Raw genomic sequence first — 13,380 nt, 5'->3', positions numbered from 1 at the left:
CAGTGTTGCTGGTGTTCGGAATAGTGCATGTCTGTTAGCCTCTAAGTCCATGTATTTCAGGTGTCATAGCATGGGAGCGGTACATGTCCTTTAAAAATAACTCCAACTTCCCCTCCTCTTTTTTTTTTGTGTTGCTATGGTGTCTGGTGGCTGGTTCCCTTCATTTATTTGTCACTCACCAAGTGTGGCGTGGAATTGATCCTCCCTTTTTTTTCATTTGACAGACAGTTGCAGCAACAGCAGCAGGCGGAGGTGGAAGGGGGCGTAGCAAGGGATGGCATGTACGAGGCAGGACCCGGTACTATCTCCCAGGTAAAGTTAAAGGGGAACTTGTTGCACTTTTTTTAAATTTTGCCTGGAACTTGTTGCACTTTTTTTAAATTTTGCCTATCGTTCACAACCCTGAGAGACAATGGGGCGGCATAGCTCGGTTGGTAGAGTGGCCGTGCCAGCAACTTGAGGGTTGCAGGTTCGATTCCCGCTTCCGCCATCCTAGTCACTGCCGTTGTGTCTTTGGGCAAGGCACTTTACCCACCTGCTCCCAATGCCACCCACACTGGTTTAAATGTAACTTAGATATTGGGTTTCACTATGTAAAGTGCTTTGAGTCACTAGAGAAAAGCGCTATATAAATATAATTCACTTCACTTCACAAGAACACATATGTTTTTGGGTTGTTTTGCATTGTAATTTGTAATAATTGGCTCGATCGAGGTCGCTAATGGTAGCAATCCCTGGTTCAATCCCCACCTAGTACCGACCTCGTCACGTCCGTAGTGTCCTGAGCAAGACACTTCACCTTTGCTCCTGATGGGTGCTGGCTAGCGCCTTGCATGACAGCTCCCTCCATCAGTGTGTGAATGGGTAAATGTGGAAGTAGTGTCAAAGCGCTTTGAGTACCTTGAAGGTAGAAACGCGCTATACAAGTACAACCCATTTATCATTTATTTATAAAACACCCGTGGCCCCACCCCTCCGACTTTAGGGTACTATTTAACCGGCAGGTTTTGGTGAGAAAATTGTGGTAAAAAGTCGCCTCTTACCGGAGATCAGCGGAGCTAGCGTCCTCCTGCAGCTGCCGTGACGGTGTGGCACAGTGGCCGCAAACAACCCGAGGGTCCCTGGTTTAATCCCCACCTCGTATCAACCTCGTCACGTCCGTAGTGTCCTGAGCAAGACACTTCACCCTTGCTCCTGATGGGTGCTGGTGAGCGCCTTGCATGGCAGCTCCCTCCATCAGTGTGTGAATGTGTGTGTGAATGGGTAAATGTGGAAGTAGTGTCAAAGCGCTTTGAGTACCTTGAAGGTAGAAAAGCGCTATACAAGTACAACCCATTTATCATTTATTTATAAAACACCCGTGGCCACACCCCTCCGACTTTAGGGTACTATTTAACCGTCAGGTTTCGGTGAGAAAATTGTGGTAAAAAGTCGCCTCTTACCGGAGATCAGCGGAGCCAGCGTCCTCCTGCAGCTGCCGTGACGGTGTGGCACAGTGGCCGTAAACAACCCGAGGGTCCCTGGTTTAATCCCCACCTCGTATCAACCTCGTCACGTCCGTTGTGTCCTGAGCAAGACACTTCACCCTTGCTCCTGATGCGTGCTGGTTAGCGCCTTGCATGGCAGCTCCCTCCATCAGTGTGTGAATGGGTAAATGTGGAAGTAGTGTCAAAGCGCTTTGAGTACCTTGAAGGTAGAAAGGCGCTATACAAGTACAACCCATTTATCATTTATTTATAAAACACCCGTGGCCACACCCCTCCGACTTTAGGGTACTATTTAACCGGCAGGTTTCGGTGAGAAAATTGTGGTAAAAAGTCGCCTCTTACCGGAGATCAGCGGAGCTAGCGTCCTCCTGCAGCTGCCGTGACGGTGTGGCACAGTGGCCGTGCGCAACCCGAGGGTCCCTGGTTTAATCCCCACCTCGTATCAACCTCGTCACGTCCGTTGTGTCCTGAGCAAGACACTTCACCCTTTCTCCTGATGGGTGCTGGTTAGCGCCTTGCATGGCAGCTCCCTCCATCAGTGTGTGAATGGGTAAATGTGGAACTAGTGTCAAAGCGCTTACGGTACCTTGAAGGTAGAAAAGCGCTATACAAGCACAACCCATTTATCATTTATTTATTATAAATGAATGCAGGGATTGTTAATATCAGGAATGTCCAAATCATGGCCAGGGGGTCACTTGCGGCCCGCGGGTAATGTTTTAAGGGCCTTCAGTACATTCTAAAAATCGGATTTAATAAAAAAAAAAACCTCGTTGCTCAGAAAAATATATATTTAATCTCAATTGATTTATGAATGAATTATTGACCTATTCAAGGCTCCAATGATTTTACATCAAAAATTCCACTTTAAAATATTTTATTGGAGAAAATATTGCATAATTTTAGTTTTTTTCTTTGACAAAACCAAACATGAAAAAAATAATAAAAATATATAATTGACAGATCTAAAGTTGATCTATTCTAGGCACTTAAGCATATGACCTTTTTTTTTTTTTTGACCTTTTTTAATAACTTTGAGCCGCGGCCTTTTGGATCCCCTAGCAGTAATAAACAGGCTTTTGACAAAAAAGGACATAAAACATTAAGAAAAAAGGGACTTTAATTGGACACATAGACCTGAGGTTGATCTTGATATTTAAGCATTGAATACAAAATGTATTACTTATATTTAGCATTTTTATGACTTAAACCCTTTTTGGTCCCCGAGACCGAACTTGATGGAAGCCCTAATAGTAAAAAAAAAAACAACCCTCTATATATTGGTTTTGAATATGAAACATTTCTAAATGGCCCCTGCATGCTTTGAATTTTCAATGTGCAACCCTGAGAGGCAAAACTTTGCACACCCATGACTTATACATATGAATTCGAGTGTGAAAGTTGTCTGTCTATCTGTGTTGGCCCTGCGATGAGGTGGCGACTTGTCCAGGGTGTACCCCGCCTTCCGCCCAATTGTAGCTGAGATAGGCGCCAGCGCCCCCCGCGACCCCAAAAGGGAATAAGCGGTAGAAAATGGATGGATGGATGGACTTCCTTTCTTTGTGATCATATTGAACTTCAGTGGATATATTCTGTAAAGTCACTTTATTCTCGTCTCTCTCAGATGCCTGTGCAGCCAGTGACAGCGGCTGGGCCCGACCACAGCAAGAGTCTCGACAAACCGGATCTTTACCCCTCCCTTTTCCAAAGCCCCAGTCAGACAAAGGTCATGCCCCCCACCCCAACACCCTCTACCCAAATCTACCCGGTGGTCAACAACTTCCCTGCTGGTCGCTCAAACGACGCGTACAGGTAGGACGTCTGTCTGTGTTGAATGATATAGAATTTATAGTCATGGGCATTATATCCTGCGGTTACTTTATTTACTACACAATGGATCCTGGCTGATTTTTGGCGGCGGAGGAGTAGGGTTGGGGATCGGACATCGATGTTGAACAAGGTCTTACATTCCAATCCTCTGGGGGACCATCCAAATGTATAAACATTGATTCCTATTTTGATGCTCAGTCTTCCTACCAGAATAATTGACAGAGTTGGCTGGCAGCTAACTGTATCTCCATACAGCTTGTAAAGACACTCTTCTAAGTCAATAATCCTCAATTGCAGCAAATACAGGCTTTCCACAGATCATTAAAAAGCATTAAAAGTCAAATTGATTTTTGGATAAATAAAGCCTCAAAGGGGAACTGCACTTTTTTGGAATTTTGCCTATCATTCACGATTCTTATGTAAGCCAAGAACACATATGTTTTTCTTTGATTTATGCATTCTATATCATAAATATATGCTAGGAAAAGTCAGCTAAAAATGGAGCTAATTCAATTTGTTCTTTTGCCCTTATAAAACATTCATAATCACATATAGTATTTACATATTTTGCTCATTTTATGCATATGGTGGCATATTAATTTCACAGACAGTTTGCTACTTCCTTCAAGTGAAGTGAAGTGAAGTGAATTATATTTATATAGCGCTTTTTCTCAAGTGACTCAAAGTCCTTTACATAGTGAAACCCATTATCTAAGTTACATTTGAACCAGTGTGGGTGGCACTGGGAGCAGGTGGGTAAAGTGTCTTGCCCAAGGACACAACGGCAGTAACTAGGATGGCACAAGCGGGAATCGAACCTGCAACCCTCAAGTTGCTGGCAGGGCCACTCTACCAACCGAGCTATGTCAACAACACTACTACTCTTGGCAGACTTCATCAGAGATAACAACTACTTATATCACATAACCTTTTAATTTTGGGCCTGAAAATGAGGAGGATGAGCTATTGTACAAGTTTTAGAAGCAAAGGAATAAGCAGACCCAGCAAGTAGAAGTATTGCTGAGTGCTAAACAAGAAATACAAAATATTAACATAATAAATAATCACTGACTGTACAATGTCTGCTCGCACTGGGATGTCAACTGTTGGGATTTTTATATTTTACAATTCAGGTAAAACATTTATCATAAACCTCATGCATGTTAAAAAAAACGAAACAAATGGCTTTTTGTGTCTTTTTCGCTATTTTTGGCTGTAAGTTGAATGTCAATGTTGACTAACTTACTATCCAGGTGAGAGGTATGATTTATAATCTAGAATTAACTTTCACTAACTTAGAGGCGATGCAGCTGCAGCTCAGTATGTCAATAGCTGCATAATCTAGTTACCTCTCTGTGATTACGGCTTCACTAAAAGTAGTTCCTCGGGGTTAGCTCTTATAATAACAATATCGCTAATTCTTGGTTAATGTACAGTTCACATATGTAAATGTAGTATTGTTTAGAGGACTTTATGGGCGCAATAGTAGACCCCCATTAGCTGCATTGATAGCCACCTCGTACTTGCCACATTTTACTAATTAGAATGCATTAAAAAAAAGAAAAACATGTGTTCTTCTTGTCTTACTTAAGAATTGTGAATGATAGGCAAAATTCCAAAAAAGTGCAGTTCCCCTTTAAACAGTTTCTTGTTACCTGCTTTCCCTCCAAGTGTTATTTTTAAATTATTCACTAGAAGTTGAGTAGAATGTTGATTGACACTATGATGTCACGTAGGCCGGTCAGTATGGTCCCGCAGATGCCACAGCCAGCCCACTCAGCAGGGCAGATGTTGGCCCAGATGTCCCGACAGAATGGAGCCCCACAGCCTGTCACCCCTTCCAACACTGGCAGCCCCCTCCATGGAGGACCGGGTAGCAGATGGCCTGGTCCAGGGGCAGGTGCTGGAACCCAGTTCAACAATCAGGTACGCGATCTAAACTGCTATAGACACTGTACACTGACTACGTGAAGCATATCCTGGAGTACTTTCTTTGGTGTCAGCAGTAATATTCAGTGTTTTCAATCAGCAGCAGATGGCTCCCCAAGCAGCAAAGACCATGTCTCCACCATTTGCGTCCATGGTTGGATTTGGAGGCAGCTCTACCAGTTCCTTTGGACAGATGCCCACAGGGGCAGCTCCTAGCCAGAGCAGCAGCACAAATTACCCACCAATAAACACACGTGCCACCATCAGCGCCAACGGTTTTGGTAGGCTTTCTTCACCATTGGCTCCATCTCCCGGGTAAAACTCACACCACTCGGTTTCTCTTCCAGATGGTTCTCAGTCGCAATTCCCCTCCCGGGCAACAGAGGCAGTGTGGCAGCAGTGGCAGGGCCAGCAGCACTCACAGAGCAACACAGAACACCCTCATGCACAGGCCAACCAGCAAGACATGTTCACGGTGAGTGCAGCAATGTTTCTTGGCTGCATGATGTCATCGGGTAATTTTCATGATTGGTAGCGGTGTACTGGTGCCATATTGATATCGGATGCAGGTCCGAAAAATGGATGACATCAGCGTGAATGTATTTCTGTGACATCATGTCAGAAACAAGCAGACCTGCAGCGTGATTACTTTTGCAAAGCTGGACAGCCACTTAAAGGGGAACATTATCACAATTTCAAAAGGGTTAAAAACAATAAAAATCAGTTCCCAGTGGCTTGTTGTAGTTTTTGAAGTTTTTTTCAAAATTTTACCGGTCCCGGAATATCCTTAAATAAAGCTTTAAAGTGCCTTATTTTCGCTATCTTCGAAAACACTATCCATTTCCCTGTGACGTCATACAGTGCTGCCAATACAAACAACATGGCGGTTACCACAGCAAGATATAGCGACATTAGCTCGGATTCAGACTCGGATTTCAGCGGCTTAAGCGATTCAACAGATTACGCATGTATTGAAACAGATGGTCGGAGTATGGAGGCAGATAGCGAAAACGAAATTGAATAAGAAACTGAAGCTATTGAGCGAATAGCTATTGACGCTATTCGGCCATAGCATGGGTGTACCTAATGAAGTGGCCCATAGCATGGCTGCCTTATTAGCATCGCCGGTAAAATGTGCGGACCAAACGATCAGGACCTTCGCATCTTGTGACACTGGAGCAACTTTAATCCGTCGATTGGTAGGTGTTTGTTTCGCATTAAATGTGGGTATCTAGTTTCAAATGTACATACAGCTAGCGTAAATAGCATGTTAGCATCGATTAGCGTAACATGTTAGCATCGATTAGCTGGCAGTCATGCTGCGACCAAATATGTCTGATTAGCACATAAGTCAACATCAACAAAACTCATCTTTGTGGTTTCGTTGACTTAATCGTTGCAAATGCATCTGCGGGTTATCCATACATCTCTGTGCCATGTCTGTCTTAGCATCGCCGGTCAAATGTGAAGACACTCTGGTACATTCAATGGGGGTCTGGCGGCAGATTCCTTGCCAGTGGTGCAACTTGAATCCCTCCCTGTTAGTGTTGTTACACCCTCCGACAACACACCGACGAGGCATGATGTCTCCAAGGTTCCAAAAAATAGTAGAAAAAACGGAAAATAACAGAGCTGAGACCCGGTGTTTGTAATGTGTGGAAAATGAAAATGGCGGGTGTGTTACCTCGGCGACGTCACGTTCTGACGTCATCGCTAAAAGACCGATAAACAGAAAGGCGTTTAATTCGCCAAAAGTTCGGAAATCGGTTAAAAATGTACATGGTCTTTTTTCTGCAACATCAAGGTATATATTGACGCCTGCATAGGTTTGGTGATAATGTTCCCCTTTAATAGTTTTGTATTTTTATTTCTGTTGCTAAAATGCTATCATCCTACATTCTTTTTTTTGGAGAGGAACTTCAAAAGAATGTGTTCACTGTCAAATCATGGGGATAAGTATTCTGAGCCACATCTTATCTTATAGCTGATATTTGTGATTGTTTCCTTGATAAAAATAACTAGTTTGAATGGCTCCCGAAGCCATGACGTGTCACATTTATTACTAAAGCATGTGTAAGGAAAATACATCATAACATGATCATTTTCAAACCGATTCTCATGCAGTTTACTTTATTGTTAATTTGTGTGTAATCAATGGAAAACACGTTTAATGAAAAAAAAAGATCCAAAAACTGTTAGCGGAGAAACCTCAGTCCTATCTTAGCTCTGCTGTAGTGTTTGTTTGTAATGCAGCTTGTAAGGTAAAACATATATTTTTAAGAAAAGCCTCATTAGGAACTAATTGATAAAAATGGTGTCTTAAAACAATTGTGTACTAACATGTCTGAATTTGTTTTCAGGACGTGTTGTCAATGCTGGATCAGCCCAACAACTTCGGCAACGATGACTTTGAGATTTCCATGTACCCTCCGTTTAACGAGTGACAACAGGTCTTCCCTCTTTTTAGTCCACGGCTCACTTCTTGTCTTCTTTTACTCGTCCACCTCTTTCTTTTCTTTCTCTTTGCTTCGCATGGCTGCCATTGCAAAGCTGCAACACGGAGCCATTTTACTGTATCTTAACTGCAGGTCATGGAGACGAGGCTGCACATTACATTCATCATTATTTAATTACTATTAGATACTTCATTTTACTGTATTTTCCGGACAATAGAGCACACCGGTATGTAAGCCACACCAACTAAATTTTATAACGAAAAAATATTTTTCCATATATTAGCCGCACCGGACTATAAGCCGCAGATACTGTACATACACTGCTAAATAAGGTATCTACACAGAAATATTTTGTAAATGTAATTTACATACCTTAATTGTTTCCAAACGGTGTGTGTAACACGGCAGTAAAATGACCATGGATCCACAAGATTCGTAAGCTAGCTCTCCAATCAGCTAAACAGATTCAATAACTACACGGTGACGTCTTAGAGAATTTACGAAACTGAAACATACAAAAAGAATGCCATTTTAAGTGAATAGTACTAACATATTAGCTAATGCTAACGACGTTAGTTTGATTCCATTACGATAGCATGCATAAATATGCATGGAAACACTCCATCACACATGGGACGGAATTGTTTGTTATATTGCTAAACTTACAAACGTTGCTTGGAGTGATAAATGAGGAATCTATACGAGTAGGAACGCTATAGATGGGTGGAAGATGGAACAGCACTTGTACTTCCGGTTGAAAGCTCTAAACAGAGGGGCATTGCAGCATCTGCAGTGAGCAAACTTGTCCAAAAGATGGCGCCATAGCCTAAACCATGAATCATATTTGCTTGGTTGTTTTTTTCATTATTTGTAATATGGCTGTCAGCGTAGAAATTAGCCACACCGTTTTATAAACTGCAGGCTTCAAAGCGCATGAAAAAGTAGCGGCTTATAGTCCGGGATTTACTGTAATTAATGACAATTATTCACTTGTTCACCTTTGCTCCAGCCAATGTTTTCGGCCACACACACAGGAAGTGGGTATATTCACGCACACTATGGCCTTTTATTCTGTTTTTTTTTTCTCTCAGGCATTTAGCATCCAGACTAATCAATCTATTTTCTTTAACTCTCAGGAAACGTCAGATGTGCGTTTGTTTTTTAAATCGACCGCATTGTCTGTGCTTTTTGCATTCTGACACTTGTCTCAGCTTCTGTATCCTTCACGAGTACACTTTTTACAAATTCTTACTTTGTTTTTTAATCCATGTGTTTCCTCAACACACACACACGCAGTGTTGCAAAGACTAATGTGTTCTATGTATGTATGTATGAATGCATGCGTGTGCTTCATATCACCAAGCATTATTACTCTGTACTACGTATGGGAGCTTAGTATTCATTTTCTTAAAGAAAACTCAACAAAAAGATGCACACGGCAATAATCTTCAAAGCAGCAATTGTCATTTTTAAAGCCATTCTTTATTTGTGTCATTAATGTCGTCCCTAATTATTATTGTTATTTGTGGAAAGCATGATTGTCGTTTTTGATTTAACAGAAATATGTTGTGAACTTCTGATTGGTTGATCGGTGTTATTACGGTGTGGAAATTGTAATGGTTTAATCAGGGTATTTAGGATACAAATGGGAAAAAACAAAATGATCAAGTAAGAAAAATGTGTTATTGTGAATATTTGTTTGTTTGAACTGGACTGAAATTGTTGCCAACACAACTCAACCTTTTTGTGTTTTATACTCAGTTTGTCGCTTAAAAAATATCATTTGCAATGTCAAGAGGAGTTCAAACTAGGGCTGGGTGATACGGCTAAAAAGTGTATCAAGATATAGCTGTTTATATCTGTCGATATCGATAATTGTTGATATTTTTTATGAGTTAAGGAATATAAGGACTAGGAGAAAAATATATTAAATGTTAACATTTTTATTTCAAATATGACCTTCCTCTGATTATAATCCCCTCAGCTATCAAGACAGAAAGGGAAGGAAATGCCAACACAAGTATGAAAAACACTCAAACAATGTAAACAAAACTGTAAAATCACATTAAACACTTAACAATAACATCTTAAAATGAAGGTGCAAAAATAAGCAATATGTAAGAAATGTTTAATAAAGTGCAACAAAATAGTACAAAGTGTGAAAATGTAAACAGAGAAACCAGAGAAGGACTATTTTCTGCAGGTTTAGTGCCAGAAAGTTACAGCTGTGCTTTACAGACCACATTGGTCTAACTACGGTCCATTTTGAAAAAAATCCCCAAAACTGCCAAAACACAAACAGGTCACTGTTTGTGTTGTAACCACAATTTTCTTCATTTTTACTTTCTCTTCTTTCTCCATGCAAAGAATCAAACACCGCAAGCAAACATGATAGTTAATACTTTTTCCTGATTGCGTGTCACTCCCACTGATCAATGATCACTTCCTGCGTTGCTTGGTCACCAGAGAGCGTGTGCCTTTGTTCATGCAACCAACCTTGCTTCGCAATGTAGTTTTTTCCCAACCAAGAAGAAGAAAAATATGAAACGTTTTATTAAACTTATTTTTTATTTATATACAGTGGGGCAAAAAAGTATTTAGTCAGCCACCGATTGTGCAAGTTCTCCCACTTAAAATGATGACAGAGGTCTGTAATTTTCATCATAGGTACACTTCAACTGTGAGAGACAGAATGTGAAAAAAAAAAATCCAGGAATTCACATATTAGGAATTTTAAAGAATTTATTTGTAAAATATGGTGGAAAATAAGTATTTGGTCACTTCAAGCAAGGCAGATCTCTGGCTCTCACAAACCTGTAACTTCTTTAAGAAGTTTTTCTGTCCTCCACTCGTTACCTGTATGAAAGGAACCCGTTTGAACTCCTTATCTGTATAAAAGACACCTGTCCATAGCCTCAAACAGTCAGACTCCGAACTCCACTATGGCCAAGACCAAAGAGCTGTCGAAAGACACCAGGAAAAGAATTGACTGGGAAGAGTGAATCTACAATAGGCAAGCAGCTTGGTGTGAAAAAATCAACTGTGGGAGCACTGATAATCTCCCTCGATATGGGGCTCCACGCAAGATCTCATACCGTGGGGTCAAAATGATCATGAGAACGGTGAGCAAATATCCCAGAACCACACGGGGGGGCCTGGTGAATGACCTGCAGAGAGCTGGGACCAAAGGTTACCATCAGTAACACACTACGCCGACAGGAAATCAAATCCTGCAGTGCCAGACGTGTCCCCCTGCTTAAGCCAGTGCATGTCCAGGCCCGTCTGAAGTTTTGCCAGAGAGCACATGGGAGAATGTAATGTGGTCAGATGAAACCAAAGTAGACCTTTTTGGTATAAACTCAACTCGTTGTGTTTGGAGGAAGAAGAATACTGAGTTGCATCCCAAGAACACCATACCTACTGTGAAGCATGGAGGTGGAAACATCATGCGTTGGGGCTGTATTTCTGCTAAGGGGACAGGACGATTGATCCGTGTTAAGGAAAGAATGAATGGGGCCATGTATCGTGAGATTTTGAGCCAAAACCTCCTTCCATCAGTGAGAGCTTTGAATGGTTGACCAAATACTTATTTTCCACCATATTTTACAAATACATTTTTTAAAATTCCTACAATGTGTATTACTGTTTTTTTTTTCACATTCTGTCTCTCACAGTTGAAGTGTACCTAAGATGAAAATTATAGACCTCTGTCATCTTTTTAAGTGGGAGAACTTGCACAATCGCTGGCTGACTAAATACTTTTTTGCCCCACTGTAGATCACGCGTCTTATCGTGATACATATTGTTTTATCGCCCAGCCCAAGTTGTAATTTTCACCGTCTTTATGATCATTTGTGCTGTGTATGTACCACACTTATTATAATGTATGTAAACCCTTTTTTTCTTTGTGATGTTGCTTTCTATGCAGGGTGTGCTTTTTTTTTTCCATTGATGTGAACAACGATCACTCATAGAAACACAAATATATAAATATTCTGTAAATGTCTACGAAATGGTAAACACAAATTGTTTTTTTTATTATTATTAAATTGATATATTGACAAAATATCAGCTGTTTTTTGTTTGGTTTGAATCAGGTCTAAGAGAACTTAATTGCAGTGGAATTCCCTTAAATGGTTAAAATTTGGAGCTGCATGGAAATTCAAGCCATCATTAAATGTGAGTATGGATGTCACCCTATGAAAATGTCATATTACTGTTACTGTCAAAAAGATTGTAACGCTTATTACAATCCCAGTATGGTGTTTGAAAACTATTTATATGCACTTACCACTAAGTTTTTTTTATTTATTTTAAAAACGGTAAACACATAGCATCACAATATACCCTCTTGGCAGTGGAAATATGTTACCGTATTTTTCGGACCATAAATCGAAGTTTTTTTTCCATAGTTTGGCCGAGGGTGCGACTTATACTCAGGAGCGACTTATGTGTGAAATTATTAACACATTACCGTAAAACAGGGGTGCCCATTACGTCGATCGCGAGCTACCAGTCGACCGCGGGGGGTGTGTCAGTCGATCTCCAGCCAGGCTTTTAAAAAAAATAGACCTAAAAATGAGTGATCATCAATCTTCACCAAGACGTCACTTAAATGACATTCACGGTACCGGAGGGTCTTGTGAGATGACGCTGGCTGCTGCAAGATCATTATTATGAAAATATGACCGAGAGGAAGGCAAGGAACACTTTTTATTTCAACAGACTCTCGCGCCGTACCTTCCGTCAAAACTCTAAAGGCCGACTGCACATTTCCTATCTTCACAATAAAAGCCCTGCTTCATGCTGCCTGCGCTAACTAAATACAGAGTCTCGGAAAACTGGCGTGCACAAGTGATCCCTCAGAAAGCTGGCGTGCACATCACTTGTGCACGCCAGCTTTCCGAGACTCTTATTTTGTTAGCGCAGGCAGCATGAAGCAGGGCTTTTATTGTGAAGATAGGAAATGTGCAGTCGGCCTTTAGAGTTTTGACGGAAGTCTGTTGAAATAAAAAGTGTTTCTCGCCTTCCTCTCTGTCATTTTTTCATAATAATGAACTGGCAGCAGCCAGCGTCATCTCACAAGACCCTCGGGTGCCGTGAATGTCAATCAAGCAAGCTACGGAATTTGCCGCCAATGTTTTTCTTGTAAAGTGTATGGAAGCTGGATGAATTAGATGCCAAAAACCAACCACTTTCATGTGGTATTGTACAGAAAGGACAACTTTTTTTCTCCTCCATTTGAAAATGTGGGCGTTATCATCATTACTGTCTGATTCCAAACAATGCAAGTCATCAGAATCAGGTAATACACCAACTTATATTCTTGTCTTTGTGAAAAAAAGACATCTATATGTGTTACACATGCTTGTATTATCATTAAACACATTTAACTTGTTTACAAAAATGTCTCTTTCATAAATAAATAAATATAAATGATATATATAAATGAGGTAGATCCCCTCGAGTTGGTCAATTGAAAAGTAGCTCGCCTGCAGAAAAAGTGTGGGCACCCCTGCCGTAAAATATCAAATATTATTTAGCTCATTCACGTAAGAGACTAAACGTATAAGATTTCATCGGATTTATCGATTAGGAGTGACAGATAGTTTGTTAAAGGTATAGCATGTTCTATATGTTATAGTTATTTAAATGACTCTTACCATAATAAACATAGC

The 13,380-nt window shown here is 40.8% G+C and overlaps 1 protein-coding gene across 6 annotated transcripts in view; it reads left to right on the top strand.

The window, feature by feature from the left end:
- arnt (aryl hydrocarbon receptor nuclear translocator) overlaps positions 1–11,768 on the top strand; it is a 53,888-nt gene extending 42,120 nt beyond the window's left edge. For 3 of the 6 annotated variants that reach the window (XM_061881636.1, XM_061881639.1, XM_061881641.1), the window contains 6 exons: positions 225–312; positions 3,112–3,299; positions 5,054–5,243; positions 5,347–5,527; positions 5,594–5,721; positions 7,607–11,768. In XM_061881636.1, the coding sequence (XP_061737620.1) occupies positions 225–312; positions 3,112–3,299; positions 5,054–5,243; positions 5,347–5,527; positions 5,594–5,721; positions 7,607–7,690 (859 nt within the window). In that variant the 3' untranslated portion in view covers positions 7,691–11,768. The remainder of the gene's footprint in view (positions 1–224; positions 313–3,111; positions 3,300–5,053; positions 5,244–5,346; positions 5,528–5,593; positions 5,722–7,606) is intronic. The other 3 variants (XM_061881638.1, XM_061881637.1, XM_061881640.1) reach the window with 1 other exon arrangement.
- The last annotated feature ends 1,612 nt before the right edge of the window (positions 11,769–13,380 follow it).

This window comes from Nerophis ophidion, linkage group LG21, assembly GCF_033978795.1.
Source record: "Nerophis ophidion isolate RoL-2023_Sa linkage group LG21, RoL_Noph_v1.0, whole genome shotgun sequence".
NCBI lineage: Eukaryota > Metazoa > Chordata > Actinopteri > Syngnathiformes > Syngnathidae > Nerophis > Nerophis ophidion.
This window is presented reverse-complemented; position numbering and strand designations above follow the sequence as displayed.